Source organism: Orycteropus afer, unplaced genomic scaffold (genome assembly GCF_000298275.1).
Source record: "Orycteropus afer afer isolate SDZICR_OR568_19922 unplaced genomic scaffold, OryAfe1.0 scaffold00154, whole genome shotgun sequence".
In the NCBI taxonomy this organism is placed as follows: domain Eukaryota; kingdom Metazoa; phylum Chordata; class Mammalia; order Tubulidentata; family Orycteropodidae; genus Orycteropus; species Orycteropus afer.
The window spans coordinates 5708818-5726034 of record NW_006921741.1 but is presented as its reverse complement, the minus strand read 5'-3'; the positions used below and the strand labels follow the sequence as shown (position 1 = coordinate 5726034).

At 39.4% G+C, this 17217-nt stretch overlaps 1 protein-coding gene across 1 annotated transcript in view; it reads left to right on the top strand.

The window, feature by feature from the left end:
* Positions 1–320: 320 nt before the first annotated feature.
* Positions 321–17217, top strand: part of PICALM (phosphatidylinositol binding clathrin assembly protein) — a 123952-nt gene continuing 107055 nt past the window's right edge. Inside the window, exon 1 of the mRNA XM_042781708.1 lies at positions 321–450. Coding sequence (XP_042637642.1) covers positions 321–450 — 130 coding nt within the window. The remainder of the gene's footprint in view (positions 451–17217) is intronic.

Here is a 17217-nt window from a genome sequence, read left to right as displayed (position 1 = left end):
GCCTGGCGCCGCCATTTTCCTGCAGCTGCCTGTCCCTCTTGCCCTGCCCGGCTTCAGCTGACCAGGGGAAGGGTGGGCTGAGCTGAGGCGGGGGCAGGGGAGTGCCCGAGACCGTGCCCGATCCCGCGGGTGACACGAGTCGGTTCTCTCCGGACTGGGTGGCAGCGCGCGGCCTTGAGCCCCGCCCCAGGCCGGCAGGCGGGGAAGGAGCCGGTGGGGGGTTAGGGGGTGCGGTGGGGGGTGGGCACCCTCCGGCGCTTGGGGGGGGTCCCTGTCCCCGCCGGCTGGCGAGCGGGAGGGGTGGCGGAGGAGCTGCAGAGATGTCCGGCCAGAGCTTGACTGACCGAATCACCGCCGCCCAGCATAGTGTCACCGGCTCTGCCGTTTCCAAGACAGTATGCAAGGCCACGACCCACGAGATCATGGGGCCCAAGAAAAAGCACCTGGACTGTGAGTGAAGCCGACCGCCTCCTCCTCCTCCTCCCCCCCTCACCCGCCCCCACGACCCGCGATCTCTCTTTTCTTCTATTCAACTGCCGTTTCCCTCCCTGTGTCTTATCTGGCACAGCGGGTCCTATGCTCGTCGGAGCTGGTTCTTTTTGCTTCCATCACACCTGCCTTCACGGCTTCCGTTCCTCCCGTTGCCTGTCTGAAAATCTGACAAGCCACTCCCCTCCTGGTTCCTAGGAGACCCTTGACTCCCTGCCCGATGCGCCACCATACCCCATCACAGTCTACCAACTTGCATCTTCACCTAGCTTCTAATCTCTGCCTCCTCTATGCACTGCAGCGGTCTGCTCTTCCATCCAACCCGTTCGGTACTGCCTCGTTGCCCTCGCCTGAGCGTCTCCCTTTTCGCTCCTTATCTCACCGCCCCATTGTTTCTCTATGAACCATCTTCGGGTTTCCGTAAACGCCCGGTTCTGTGGATCTGAATCCCTATTCCTCCGCAGCCCAGAGAGCTGCCGCCTCTCCCTCCCTTCCCGGGTTTCTCTTCCACCTTCTCCTGTTTGAGTTATCTTGCCTCTGTAGCTTCAGTCCAGTTTCTTCGTCTCATTTTATTTTAAATATTCTACCCAATTCTCGACTTTCTCATGTTACTTTCTTTGTGGGAGTGAAAGTAAAGGCATTCAGTTTGGTGTAGGGGAAGCTTTGTGGAAAGTTGGCATTACTGTTTGCCTCTGATGGAATTTAATCTATGTATTGTCCATGCTTTGACTGGGGTGAGATGTGAATGTTAACCTCCCCACCCCATCTTTTTTTTTTTTCTTCCCTCAAATGGGGATTTGGAAAAAGAGTTCATTAATATTGGTATCAGTTATTGGAACTGTTAACCCTGACGGTTTAGAAGGTTGTGCGTAAAGCGTAGACTATTGGAATTCAAAATGGATTAAAAGTCAAACTTAAAAATAGCATAACATTTCTTAAAAAACATTGTTCAAAAGATCTTTTTGCTTTCTTTGCTCACAGTCATTAATAATACATGACTTTACACTGTTTTATGCTGATTATCTTTTGGGGAATTAGCTTTTTAAATGTGGCATAATGTTACTCCATTCACTAATTCAGATACAGTTGTTCATAGAACTAACTCCTCCCAACTCTTTCCCAACCTGGAAGCCACTTGTAATATCCTCTTTCTTTCCACTCCCTTACCTCAGGGTACAAAGCTCAGTGGTGGTTCACTCAAGTTTTGAGTGAACGGAGCTTTTGACTGAAACTTTACAGAGGAAAATAGGGAAATGGGCACAATAATATGTTCCTCTTTTTAAATGACTAGTGGACACGTTAGCCTGCCTGACTCGCATCCTTCCTGAAAGCTACTTAACTTTACTGTTTGAAACAAGAGTGAACATGCAAGGAAATTAACTGTCAGGAGTCCTGTTTCGGTTGCTCATTTGGACTTTGGTCGTAAGGTTTGCACTTGAAAAAAATGTACAAAATGTGAATTCGTCCAACATACTTTGTTCGCGACGTGCTGTTAGAACAAGTTATTGCTACAGACAAGCCTATTATTATTCATTGTGATTTGTTCTTCCGCGGTGGAAAGATAACAACAAAATCATTACTGCATGGTTTTGTCTGATACCCGGATCTTGCTCGTTTTTTAACTCTCCTTCCTTGTGTGTTTAGAGAATGCAGAATATACTTAAACGGTGATATTCTTACAGACAAAATCTATTAAAATGCATTGTGAAGCCGTAGTGATTTTTTGATTATCTGATATTTTGAAGTCAACACTTCTGTTACTTCCCTTCTAAAGATTACTTAAAGTTGGCAATTTTATGGTTTGCCCTTAACACTTGGGCTAATTATTTTGCTATATATGTATTTTTTTTTTTGAGGAGGAATGGGTTGAGACACTACTTGTGATTATTTTCCTTTTCCATCAGTTCAAGATGATAAATTGTAACAAGAATAAATACAGCTTTTAAAAGCCCTTGTAAAGATTTTTGTCTTGTTTCAAATGTTGTTGTTGTTATGTGCCGTCGAGTCAAACCCGACTCATAGCGACCCCTCCTTGGGTTTCCGAGGCAGTATCACTACGGAAGTAGGATTGCCCAACCTTCCTTCCGAGGAGTGGCTGGTGGGTTTGAACCGCCAGCTGTCTGGTTAGCAGGCAAGTGTCTTAGCCACTATGCTACCAGAGCTCCCTGTTTCAAATGTAGGAGCAGTTCTTTTTAACACATTGCCAAAAAGTTCAGAAAATAGGTGAGATAAAGTTAGAAGGATGTATTTGCTTGTTGTTTTATAAATGTTAGCCTTTTCTCTCGTATTAGCAGCCACTGCAGATGTTAACTGGTATTCAGTTTAGAAGATAACCTCAAATTTGTAGTTCTTTTTCTGTACCACTGCTATGTTTACAAGTTCCAGACTTCTGGAAGAACTTGAACATTCCTGGTAATGCTTGCTTGTTTTATTTTTTTAAAATCTGCATAAATTGGGTGTCACTGCTCTTTACAGTTAGATTTAAATTATAGTAACACTATTTTCTCTGCATTGTTGTTTAAAATGCCTTTGTAACTAGTTCTCACTATGGAATAAATTTGTTTTAAGTAATATCTGATCAATGTGTGGTTTAACTAAATACCTTCCTCCCACACACACTTGGACATACTTTGAGAAAATTGCCCACCAACAATTCTTGGTCTTGACACCATGAACTTTAGGCTTTAATGTAAAGATCTATCATTTCCAGTAATTTTTCCTTTTATAAGAATTTTTTCTTTATAGTGAAAGCTTAGTTCATTTGTGCCTTTTAATTGTCAAAAACTAAACCCTATCTAGTTGAACTTAATGATAAAACAATTTTGTTTTTTAAAGGTCAATATTTAATGTAGATGTCCCAAAGACTGTTGTTGTGTATGTCTTTAGAGAGTGGAGGTGTCTGTACAGTCTTGCCAAGATGAACCACATTTTTCCTTATCTACACTGCAAACTTGTTTAAGAAAGATCTTTTACTTTGCTTATAAATGTCAGTGGATAATAGTGTTAAGTCATGTCCTTAGTGTGAAAAGAGTTGTGAAACTTCAAAAATATTAGCAGAAATTAACATGATTTGCATTTACCTTCAGGTCTCTAATGGCATAGTGCCTAAGGCATTTGAGTGGTAACCAGAAAGTTGGTGGTTCAAACCCACCAGCTGCTCCACAGAAGGAAGATGGGGCAGTCTGCTTCTGTAAAGATTTCCCACCTTGGAAACGCAGTGCGGGTTGCCATGAGTTGGAACCGACTCGATGGCAGTGAGTTTGGTTTGGTTTGGTGAGTGGCCATAATGAAGTAGAATGTTGTTGTTTTATGCTGTCAAGTTGGACCTGACTCATAGCGACCCCTGCTTGAGTTTCCAAGACAGTATCACTATGGAAGTAGATTGCCCAACCTTCCTTCCGAGGAGTGGCTGGTAGGTTTGAGCCACCATCCTTCTGGTTAGCAGTCAAGTGCCTTAGGCACTGTGCTGCCAGAGCTCCTTTCTATGGTAGATACAACCTGGGTATTTGTGTATTGTAAACTGTGTCAGCCGTACCAGTTGCCATCCAGTTGATGCAAACTCATGGCGACCCCCATGTGTATCAGTAAAACGGTGCTCCATTAAGTTTTCAAAAGCTGATTATTTTGATCACCAGGCCTTCCAGAGGCAGCCTGGAAACTCCAACTTTAGCTTATCAGCCACCTCTCTCTTTGCACCACTCACAGGACTCCTGAGGGTGTAGTTTTAACTCCACAAATGTAAGTTTTTATCCTCATTGGTATATTTAGTTATGTTCCTGAGTAATATTTATTTTAAAAGAAACTAAAGAGAACTGATCATTCAGCAGTTCAGCCAAACAGCTTTGTAATTAGGCTTCACTGGTGGACTTACTTTAAGAAATACTTAATGTTAGACTTTAGGCATCTGTTTTTAATCTTTATAACAGTACTTTTTTATGCTTACTTTCCTACATATTTTGTATATCTGAATACGATTTTTGGAAGTGTCTTTGAATTTGATTTAGAGTGGCAGATAAGAACTAAAACACTTCATATGAAAGGCTTGGCTTTTTTTTTTTCCATTTGATTTGTAAAGCACACATATGAAGTATTTTATTAGATGTTTTAAAAATGCATTAATGATTTAGTTAAATTAATCTTTGATATTGCTTTCATTTAAATAAAATCATTTATTTTGACCCTAATTATCATTTAGGGTATTTAATGTGAAAGTTCACTGTAAAACCTAGAAAGGAGCTTGTATTTTATGTTGTGGTCTGTTTTCTAAAGTTCCAAATTGTTTAATTTCATGATTTCCCCCTTACAATCAAAGAAGTTAGAAAAGTAAACATAAAGTCTTCTTGGCAAGAGGTTAGAGCCCTACCAAGAGAAGTATGGTTAGACTTTTAAAGTAAAGGCCTAATATTTGCTCTTCCTGTCCTTTTGGTGGCTAAAGTAGAATTTCCTTTACTTTGTGTTCTGCCTCAGTATGTTCTTATTATCTCAGTATCTCTCTAGAGAATTAAATTTTGACTTGAGCTTTTAGAGTTCTTTTCTTGCAGAATTATTCGTAGGTCATTAAATTGGAACTAATACTCCTTTAAAAGGGAATTTTGATGAAATTAAACCTTTGTATTAAAAATTATATTTACAATTATGATTTTCCAGATATCAGAATATTAAAGTTTTCTCAAGTTACATTAGTATATAGGTAGTAATACTTAGAGCTAGGTTTGTGCCTAGATTTGTATTTATTTAACAAAAATTTATTTCTGCTTATTTTGTACTAAATACTTGCTTAGAATATGTTAATAATGTTTAGTATAAAATGTTTGCTAAAAACATTTATTAACTTGTTTATTCCTTTGAACAATCTTGTATAAGAGGTTTCATTATTATCTCCATTTTATTGAAGAAGAATCTAGGGCATGGAAAAGTTAAATAATTTACCTAGAGTCATATAGCCAAGAAGAGGTAAACTGAGATTTGAACCAGACACTCTGGAACCAGAGTCTTTGTTTTCATGTCAGTGTGACTTTTTACATAAATGCTTCTCTATTGCAGAACAAAAACAAACCATACTAATTTATTCACGGCAGTTGTACTTAAAGTGTAGTCCAGGGACTAGACCCCTTCAGGAAGTTTGTAAGGTCTGAAGTATGTATTTATATACTAAGATGTTATTTGCCCTCTTTCATTCTCATTCCTTCATGAGTGTACAGTGGAGTTTTCTAGACTATGTGATACTGTAGCAGTTTGAATACAGTGGTAAAGATGAGAATCCACCTGTCTTCTATTAAGTCAGATAGTAAAAGGTTTCCAAAATTGTAAAGCAATACTACTCTTCTAAATTTTTGTTTTGGAAAAGCGGTTATTTTTCATGAAAAAATGTTAACATATAAAGTGTTTATTTTATTAATTTTAAGTGAATTAATATTTTAAAATTTATTAGTCTTAATTTTGAACTGTAGATACTTGATAGAGAAAAGCCACATAAACAAAAAGTTTTTTAGGATCCTCAGTTTTTAAGTGTGAAGGTATGAGACTAAAAAAGTACATTGTATAGACCAGGCCCTGGTCAGATGTGATCAATGTTCAACTGCTCAAAATTTCTGATGTTTAGTCCTATGGAGTAGATTGGAGGCAAGTAGTGTAGTGTCTAAGGTATTTCACTGCTAACCAGAAGGCTGGTGGTTCAAACCCACCAGCCACTCCTCGAAAGGAAGGTTGGGCAATCTACTTCTGTAGTGATACTGCCTTGGAAACCCAAGCAGGGGTAGCTATTAGTTGGATCCAACTCAACGATGGTGAGTTTGGTTTGGTTATTTTTTTTTTTAGAATTAAAGTCTCATGAAAAATTCTTACAGTCATTTATATTTTTTTTGTACTGATTTATGATTGTGTACATATATTTAAAGATTTTATTTTAACTTTTTATTGTGACTTGGGTGAAAGTTTATAGAGCAAATTGGTTTTCCATTCAACAATTCATACTTACTTTATTTTGTGACATTGATTGCAATCCCCACAATGCAACAACACTCTTACCGCTTTTTCCTTGTGAGTACTTTGTCCTTGTTCCCTACCCATTCCTGCCTTCTGACCTTTATCCCTGGGTAAAAATGCTGCCCTTTTGCTCTCCTATGGTTGCTTGTTCTAAGAAGTATACCTCCCTGGTTTTATTGTTCACTTCTTCAGCCTGTCTGTTGTTTAGCTGAAAGTTGAGCTGTGGGAGTAGGTTCAGCTCCAGGCATAAAGGGTGACTGAGGACCATAGTCTCAGTCTCTATTAGACCAGAAAGCCTGATCTTTTTTATTATTTTGAGTTTTGGTCAACATTTTTCATCCATTCCTATTGTGATCCCTTTCAGAGTGCTTGGCAGTGCTAACTGGGCACCATCTAGTTCTGGTCTCAAGGTTGTGGATGCTGAGGTTCCTTTGGTCCATAGTCCCTTGGGCTAATTGTTTCCATGCATGTTTGAACCTCTTTTCACTCTTCTTTGCTCAGGGCGAGGAGAGACCAAGAATTGTACTTTAGACGGCCACTTGTGAACTTTTTCCTGAACATCTATGATGTTTTCCAACACTGGATATCAGTGTCTTTCTCTATATGAGAAAATACTTGTATACCTATTAAAAATTCAGAAATAATTGTTTACAGTTTAACTTTGTTTGAACTGTAGTAGAAGTAAGTTTGCTTTTGTTACATGTTGTTGTTGTTGTGTGCCAGAGTTGGGTCAGACTTATAACGACCCCTCCTGGGTTTCCGAGGCAGTATTACTACGAAAGTAGATTGCCCAACCTTCCTTCCAAGGAGTGGCTGGTAGGTTTGAATTGCCAGCCTTCTGGTTAACAGTCAAATGTCTTAGGCACTATGCTATAGGAGATAGGAAAGAGAAGTATTGGACATGGGAAGAGGGCAGACCATGATTTATTTGAGTAGGACTCCCCAGATGGCTGTTTGTAATAGTTCTGTGATAGACTTGGGAGGAAGGGCATCTTTTCTATATTAGTTTTGGGAGGTTAAGATTGACTATGAGCTAGAACTGAACTGGAGTTTTTATTTGGCTTGAGTAAATTTAGAGGCAATAGGAACAAAATAGGGTAGAAACAAAGTTGGTCCATCTGGGGAAAGTGTATTTGAAGGGACAAAAAATGTGTTCACAGAAGAACTAGATTAAGAAATCCTTTTCACTCTCAAAGGAGCTCTGGTGGCATAGTGGTTAAAGGATTTGGGTGCTAACCAAAAGCTCAGTGATTTGAACCCATCAGCTGCTCAGTAGGAGAAAGATGAGTCAGTCTGCTTCTGCAAAGATTTACAGTCTTGGAAACCCTCTGGGCTATTCTGCTCTGTCATTTAGGGTTGCAGTGAGTCAGACTCCATGGCAGAGGGTTTTTTTTTTTTTTTGGTTTGTTTGTTTACACTCCCAAAGGAGACCCTGGGTGGCACAAATGATTAAGTGGTAGACTGCGATCAAAAAGTTGGTGGTTTGAACCCACCCAGTGGTGCCTTAAAAAGAGAGGTCTGGTGATGGGCTTCCATAAGGTCACGGCCTTGAAAACTCTATGGAGTGGTTTTACTATGCACACATGGGGTCACCATGAATTGAAATTGACTCAATGGCAACTGGTTGGTTTGGTTAAGCTCTCAGAGTAATTTTGGATTTGATTTGATGGGTAGCAGTGCCCCAACCATTGGAGGACTTTGAGCAAGAAATGTAGCATCATCTTTTGATTATATCATACTGTTAAGTAGATTGGAAGGAGTGTGCACTGTGACTTGGAATGGAGACTGTTGTGGACAAAAAGAATCTAATGGTAGTACCTGAAAACTTTTCTTGAAGGAAAGTCCTACATTAACTGGGACTCTTGATCCATTTTTTTTCAGGTCCAGTATTATTTATTTTTTCATCCAAACTCTTCCTTTCTAGCTAGCCTTGTTAGGTTCCAGTTGTGCCAAAATAAGTTCTTGACCCCAACTATTAGCCTTTGCTCATAATCGTTCCTTGGATATAAAATGTCTTCCTCATTCCTCAGTCAAAAGAGATTTCTCCTTTTTTAAGCCTTCTTTAAGTTAACTTATTTTCATTAATATTCACATAAAGTAAAACTCTTTCTTAAAAACATTACTAAATAACTTCCTCTGGTCCTGTCATTACAATATTGTTGCCACCATTTAAAGTGCATAATTTTGTTGAACTGTAGTTACTCTCATACTTTCATATGTATTTTGGGTTCATGTGTGTTTTCTCAATAGAATAGGAACTGTTCTGTATTGTTTTCTATTTTTTCTAGTATCAAAACTTAGTCATTGATCCTATGACTGCTCAGTAAATAGTGAATTATTAATTACACAGTTTCCCTACGGAGTTCAGACTATTCCATGAACAATTTATGGGCATAGTATAGCCATCTATTCCAGTAGACATTTAAGACATTTATAATAATTTTTCATGGCAGTTATCTTAGCTGTATTGAACGATTCTTACCTGATTATAAGTTTATATATAAAGACAATCACTAGCATTGGTAAAAACATTTTAACAAATTACTTGTGTGTTTCATGGAACCTGTGAAGCATTAAGAATTTACCTTTGTTGATAGATGTTTTCCAAAATTATTACAGGAAAAAAAGTTGATTGCAGCTGCTCAATTTGAGTGCTATATTAGAATGAACATTTTTGTTGTCTTGTTCTTGAAAACTAGAAATGTAACTTGAAGAATTAAACGGGACCAGAAATAGACTTGAAATGCTTATCAGAGTTGCTTCCTTGAACAACTCCAGAGGTACACATTATCATGTATGTAAATAGTGCCTCCTGGAGTATAATTGTGTGGCAGATTCAGTTTACATATAAAAAAGAGTGAAGTGTGCCTGATAACCAAAAAACCAAACTCACTGCTGTTGAGTCGATTCTGACTCATAGTTACCCCTCCTTAGGTTTCTGAGGCCGTATCTGCACAGAAGTAGATTGCCCAGTCTTCCTTCCCAGAAGTGGCTGTTGGGTTTGAACCTCTTGCCTTCTGGTTAGCAGTCAAGTGCTTAGATACTACGCCACCAGAATAGTGCCTCCTGGGCTATAATTGTGTGGCAGATTCATTTTACATATAAGAAAAGATAAAGTACGCTTGATAGATAATGTCAAAATGCAAAAGAAAATGAATAACTTTTAGAAGGCAGCTCTAGGAATTATGAGGTAGTGCCAGAGTGGGAATGGTGATAGGCTAGTTGGATCACTAAATGTAGACCATCAGATTCCAAGGGCCAGTGGGAATTGCTGAAAGTTTTTTCTTATCACTTGGGATTCCAGTGGTGATTTCAGGAATGGTCTTGGCATTTACTTTTTACTTGAAAACATCCTAAAGTTCTCAAATTTTACTTATGGGACAGTTCTTCCAAGTAGTGATTGAGGAAGCTAGATATGCTTTCTAAACCGGTGCTAAAGATTGCAGGTTACTTTGCAGGATACATTCAGCTACTCTGTTGTAATACATGTATTTCTGCTGATCATAGGTCCCTTCAGTTAGATTATGAGCTCCGAGAACAAGGGTTAGGGGTATGTGTGATTAAAATTTTATGTGCTGGTAATAAAGTTATCTTGTGAGTATTTAAGAAACATAGATGTATCATGTTTTAACTACATCTAATAGGAGCTCTGGTAGCATAGTGCCTAAGGCACTTGACTGCTAACCAGAAGGCTGGCGTTTCAAACCCACCAGCCGCTCCTCGGAAGAGAGATGGGGCAATCTACTTCCGTAGTGACACTGCCTTGGAAACCCAAGGAGGGGTCGCTATGAGTCGGGTCCGACTCGACGGCACATAACAACAGCAACAACAATATATGAAAACCTTAATGTCATTCAGTTATATTCCAAAAACTAAATAGTGAGGTCATATGCGTATTTGAGGAGATTGACAAACATTTTTTGATGCACTTTGAATGATTGTTTGCAGAAATTTGATTCATGGTATTGCATAATGTGAAATAATAGCAGTTAACTAATATGCAGCTAATATGACAAAGGCATTGTGAGGCAAGGTGATTTATTTATTTTTTTTGCAATTTTTTTAGATATAATTCACTTAAAGTGTACAATTTAGTGCTTTTTGGTATATTCACATTGTTGTGTATAGTCATCACCATTATAATTCTAGAACATTTCCATCATTGCAGAAAGGACATCACTCTTTTCATCTCCTTCTTCCTCCAAACCCTGGCACCACTGATCTACTTTCAGCTCCGGATTTGCCTATTCTGGCCTAGTGCTTAAGGCATTGGACTGCTAACCAGAGAGGTTGGTGGTTCAAGCCCACCAGCCACTCGCTGAAGGCAGACTGGGCAATCTACTTCCATAAAGATTTACTGCCTTAGAAACCCAAAGGGGATCACTATGAGTCGTAATCGACTTGATGGCAGTGAGTTTGTTTTTTTGCGGGGGGTACATGTGCTCATTTAACAGGAACTCTGGTGGCATAGTGCCTGAGGCATTTGACTGCTAACTAGAAGGCTGGCAGTTCAAACCTACCAGCTACTCCTTGGAAGGAGGTCTGGGCAATCTACTATCCGTAGAGATACTGCCTTGGAAACCCAAAGAGGGGTCGCTGTGAGTCGAATTGACTCAACATCGGTGACTTTGGTTTTGATTTTTTACTCATTTAATGCGTGTCCTTTTTTGTCTTCTTTCACTTGTTGTTGTTGTTGTTATGTGCCGTTGAGTCGGCCCCGACTCATAGCGACCCCTCCTTGGGTTTCCGAGGCAGTATCACTACGGAAGTAGGATTGCCCAACCTTCCTTCCAAGGAGTGGCTGGTGGGTTTGAACTGCCAGCTGTCTGTCTGGTTAGCAGGCAAGTGTCTTAGCCACTATGTTTTCAAGATTGATCCATGTTGTAGCAAGTATCAATACTTCATTCCTTGTTATTGCTACATAATATTCTGCTGTATGAAAATGTGCTACATTTTGTTTGTCCATTCATCCTTGATGGGTATTTATTTGGTTTGTTTTTCCATTTTGGCTATTATGAATAATACTGCCATGAACATTTGTATACAAGTTTTTATGTGAATATATGTTTTCTTTTTCAATAGTGATTTGGGTGAAAATTTATAAATTTATGGAGCAAATACACTTTCCATACAGCAGTTCACATACACTTTGTCTCATGACATTGACCACAATTTAGCACAATGCAACATCTCCCCTCCCACTCCCTCCCAATGGTTATCTCTTCCCTGTGTCCATCCCTCCATGCACTCCTATCCCCTGAGCTGTCTCCCTGTGCCTGAGCAGCCCTTCTTTCTCTCATGCTTATTCTCTCCAAGGAGTGTCTCTACCTCAGGTAAATGCTCAACTGATATGCCTGTCTATTGTTTGGCTGGAAGCCACAGGTGTGCGTTCAGTTCCAGACCTGAAGTACAGCTAGGGGCCATAGTCTCAGTGGTTCCACCAGGCTCCCTCGGGCCAGGAAATCTTGAACATATGTTTTCAATTCTTTTGGGTATGTATACCTAGGAGTAGAATTGCTGGGTCATATGGTAATTATTTTTCACAGTAGTTGCTACATCATTTTACATTTCTATCACCAATGTATGAGAGTTCCTGTTTCTCTACTTCCTTGCCAACACTTTTTATTTTCTATTTTTTTAAAAAATTACTATTATAGCCATCCTAGTGGATGTGAGGAGTCCCTGGTGATACAAACAACATACTGGGCTACTAACCAAAAGTTTGGAGGTATGAATCTGCCCAGAGGCACCTCAGAAGAAAGGCCTGGTGATCTACTTCTGAAAAATCAGCCATTGAAAACCTGATGAAGCACAGTTTTAGTCTGCTCTAAATTTGCCATCAAATTTCTGACATACATGGGGTCTCCATGAATTGAAATCCACAGCACTTGGTACTGGTAATGGGTGTGAAGTGGTATCCCATTGCAATTTGCATCACCTTAGTGATTCATGAAGGAGCTCTGGTGGTGTAGTGCCTAAGGCATTTGACTGCTAAACAGAAGGTTGGTGGTTCAAACCCACCAGCCACTCTGTGGAAGGAAGACTGGGCTGTCTACTTCTGTAAAGATTTACCGCCTCATAGACCCAAAATTGCTATGATTCAGAATCAACTCAATGGCAGTCAGTTTGGTTTTGGTTTTGGCTAATTCAAGGTTATGCAGATTTATACCTGTGGTTCCTGCTAAGAGTTTTATAAAGTATTAGCTCCTACCTGTAGATCTTTGATTCATTTTCAGTTAATTTTTTATGTGGTGTGAAGAGCCAAAGTGATATTAAGGAAAACTAAGGATATTTGATGTCCTCTCCCCCCTTTGAAATCCACATGGATTGGAACTCTACTACCACCATATAATGTAGAAATAGAGAATAATGGGAGAGGAAAAAATATGTTCCATGATGGCATTCTTCAGTACTGGGCAGAGTTCCTTTGCTGATAAATGAAATTTGAGTCAGACATTGTCTCAGCAGGATGAACTGCATAATCTGATTCAGTGCGAAATTTTTTAGACTGTCAAGATAGTCTTTGTAATGTGTGAAGAATAATATTGACATGAATGTCAATAAGCAGTTGTTTTTGTTCTCACATGATAGTTCCATGTTTCCACAGTATGTTGTACTTCCTTATCATTGCACTTTCACATATAGTAATTGTTTATAGCCTCTATAGTTACAGTTGTTTATAGAAGAACCCTGTATATATCTTTTACTATGCTAAATACTGGAGTTCATAGCAAGTATGCAATAAAAAGATGTTAAATGAATGAAACTCTAAAAAACTCACTGCCGTTGAATCGGATCCGACTCACAGCGACCCCTCCTTGGGTTTCCGAGGTGGTATGACTATGGAAGTAGATCGCCCAACCTTCCTTCTGAGGCTGGTGAGTCTGAACTGCCAGCCTTCTGGTTAGCAGTCATATGCCTTAGGTACTACGCCACCTCATGAGGGATTACTAATGTGTTATTGATGTTTTAGAATCTTTCACATAAAGGAGAGGAAGTTCACTAACTTTTTAGGAGTAATAATAAGTCTTTCCTATGAGTACTTGTTGTTTGTATAAATTTCTTTTTGCTTCCATGGTCAAGTAAATTTATTTATTTAAATTGTAATTTGAGTGAAAGTTTATGGAGCAAATTCACTTTCCATACAGCAGTTCACATACACTTTGCCTCAAGACATTGACTACAGTTTACCCCAGTGCAACAGTTCCCCTCCCACTTCCTCCCAATAGTTAACCTCTTCCCTGTGTCCATCCCTCCATGCACTCCTGCTCCCTGAGGTATCTCCCTGTGCATAAACAACCCTTCTTTCTCCCATGATTGTTCTCTCCAAGGAGTGTATCTACCTCAGGTGAATGTTCAGCTCACATGCCTGTCTTATGTTTCACTGGAAGCCACAGATGTGGGTTCAATTCCAGACTTGAGGGGCAGCTAGAGGCCATAGTCTCAGTGGTTCCACCAGGCTCTATTAGACCAGCAAACCCAGTTCCCCCTTCCCCCCTTTTTTTTTCCCCAAATGATTTTGAGTTTTGTTCCACATTGTTCTTGCTCTCTATCCAGGATCTCCTACATAGATCTCCCTCTGAGTGTTTGACAGTGGTAGCCAGGCACCATCTAGTTCTTCTGGTCTCATAGTCGTATAGGCTGCGGATCGCATGGTGTACCAGTTGCTAGGACTAATTGTTTCCATGAATCTTTGGTTTTCTTCATTCTTCTTTGCACTGGATGAAGAGAGACCCATCATTGCATCTAGATGGCTGCTTGCTAGCTTTTAAGATCCCAGTCGCGACTCGCCAAAGTAGGAGGTGGAAAAATGTTTTGTGTAGTATGTTATGCCAGTTGAGCTTGATGTCCCTGCAACTATGGTCCCAAAGCCACAGGTTCAACTACTTGCTCCTTCTGGGTATCTGGCTCTGACCAAGAAGTGACTACAATCTTGTCCCTTGTCAATTCTGCTATATCACCTGGGAATTCTTGCAAAACATACAAATATACTTGTATAACCATTGTCAGCCAACCCTTTACATGGTCTTGGGTATACTCCCTACTGCATAGACATAGTTCAGCCTGTCCACCCATCTATCCACCCATATACCCATGTTTGTCTTCACTGACAATGCAGCACTGTAGGAGCTCTGGTAGCATAGTGGCTAAGTCACTTGCCTGCTAACCAGACGGCTGGCGGTTCAAACCCACCAGCCACTCCTCGGAAGGAAGGTAGGGCAATCCTACTTCCGTAGTGATACTGCCTCGAAAACCCAAGGAGGGGTCGCTATGAGTTGGGCCGACTCGACGGCACATAACAACAACAACAACAATAACAATGTGCAAAAGGGTTCATCTTTGTTGTCTGCACCTCCCATGTACCTCACTATCTTCCTCTTCCTCAATGCCACCATGTTGATCACTCATATTTGCTAAATTGCCCTTCTCTTCACCCAAATCAATACCTACCTCTACTTAAAAAAACTTTTTATTGTGATTTTGGGTGAAGGTTTACAGAGCAAATCAGTTTTCCATTCAACAATTCACACACATTTTGTTTCATATCATTTATTGCTGTCCCCACAATGTAACATCATTTTTTCTACTTCCCTGTTTTTCCCCATTTCCGTTCCTCCTTTCCTAACCCTTCCTGACTTTTGAACTTTGTTCTTGGGCAAATGCTGCTCCTTTGATCTCAATTGGTTGTTCTAATGAGTGTAAAGATCTCTGATGGCTCAGTGCCTGAGGCATTCAAATCTTCCCAAAGAGGGTGGCTATGAGTTAGAATTGACTTGATGGCAGTGAGTTTGGTTTGGTTTGGTTTAAGGAGTGGGTACCTTCCTAGTGTTATGGTTTATCTAATAGTCCCGTCTATTGTTTGACTGAAAATTGAGCCACGGGGTGAGTTCAGTTTCAGGCCTGAAGAATGACTAAGGACCATAGCCTCGTGGGTTCAAGTAAATTTTTAAAGAATTACTTTACAATTGTGTTTTTGGTGAAAGTTTACACAGCAAATTAGATTTCCATTTAACAGTTACTACGTACAATGATTACGTTTTTCACAGTGTTTTGAAATTTTCATTATTTCTTTTCTGGGTATTTTGCTCCCAGTAGTCTGGCTTCCCTGTCCCCTTACCCTTTAATCTTTGCATCAGAGAAATTATTGACCATTTGGGCTCATAGATGATTTTTTAAAGGTACTCAGTACTCACTGGTAATGTTCTTTATTTTATAAGCCAGTTACCTAGTTAAAAAATGCCATGTGGGGATGGATAGTTTCAGATCAAGGTTTATGGAGTATCTCATGCAGGCCAGTAAGTCTGGACTTTTTAAGAATTTGCATTCTTTATTGGTTGAAAATACAAAGAATCACGAAGTTGGGAATAAAGGTAAAGAGTTAGGTTATTGATGTGAAATTGGGCTGTTTGACACACTACACTATTCCTTATTCTAGGGCATTCTTAGGGAGCTCTGGTAGTGTAGTGCTAAGGCATTTGACTGCTAACCTTCTAGAAGGCTGGCGGTTCAAACCCATCAGCCACTCCTTGGAAGGAAGATTGGGCAATCTGCTTCTATAGAGATACCGCCTTGACAACCCAAGGAGGAGTTGCTATGAGTCGAAATTGTTGGTATGCTTGACTTCAAACAAATGAGTTTAGACAAATCTTAGGATTTTCCTTTTGCTTTTTATTGTTGTTATGTGTGACTGTTAAAAGTGAATTCTAGGTGTCCATGTTAGACTGTATTGTGTGCTGTAGCCTACATTCTGCCTTTAAGCAGAATGCCATAAGGCCTTCTTTGCTGAGTGCTTGTGTCTTGTTATAGGTAGGGCATTGGCAAAGACTTGAAATTGCAAGTAAATCTAGTGAAAAATGAAATGTAAACTTTTTAAAAAAATTATTTTTATTTTGTTGTTGCAAATATACATAGCAAAACATACACCTATTCAACAATTTCTACGTGTCTATTGCAGTGACATTGATTATATCCAGTTGTGCAAACAATTTCACCTTCCTTTTCCGCATTATTCCTCTCCTATTAACATAAACCCACAGCCTCCAAAGTTTCTTGTCGAATCTTTCAGAGTTGCTATTATCTATTTCAGAGTTTGATTGCATGTTGATTGATACTGACAGAGCACAATACTCAAGACAGACGTACTTTACTAGTTAAGCTGAACTATTGTTTGGTTTTAAGAAAACTTCAGGATAGTTTTTGATTTAAAGTTTAAAGATTATCTCGGCAATAGTTTCAGAGTCCATCCAGCCTCCATGGTTCCAGAATGTCTGGAGGCCATGAAAATTCAAAATTCTGTTCTGCATTTTCCACCTACTGATTAGGATTCTAATTTTGATTAAAATGTTCAGTACTGGTAGCCGAGCAGCATACAATTCTTTTCTTTTTCTTTTTTTTTTTTTTTTAATACTTATTAAGTTTATTTGGAGTATGCAGAAAATCAATACAACACTGACCCATTTGTCCACTACCCAGTGTAAGAAATAGTCCATTCCAATCATTCCTTAGAAATAAATTTTACACATGTGTGAAAAGCTTAAAAACAAATGCAAATATTCTTTGACTAAGATGACTAGCTAATTGAGGAAGAATATTGAACTATACTTCTACTGATGCACTTTATTATTATTATTATTTTTGTGTGTGTTTGTGATTTGGGTGAAGATTTACAGAGCAAATTCAGTTTCCATACAGCAGTTCACATACACTTTGTCTCATGACATTGACCACAGTTTACCACAATGC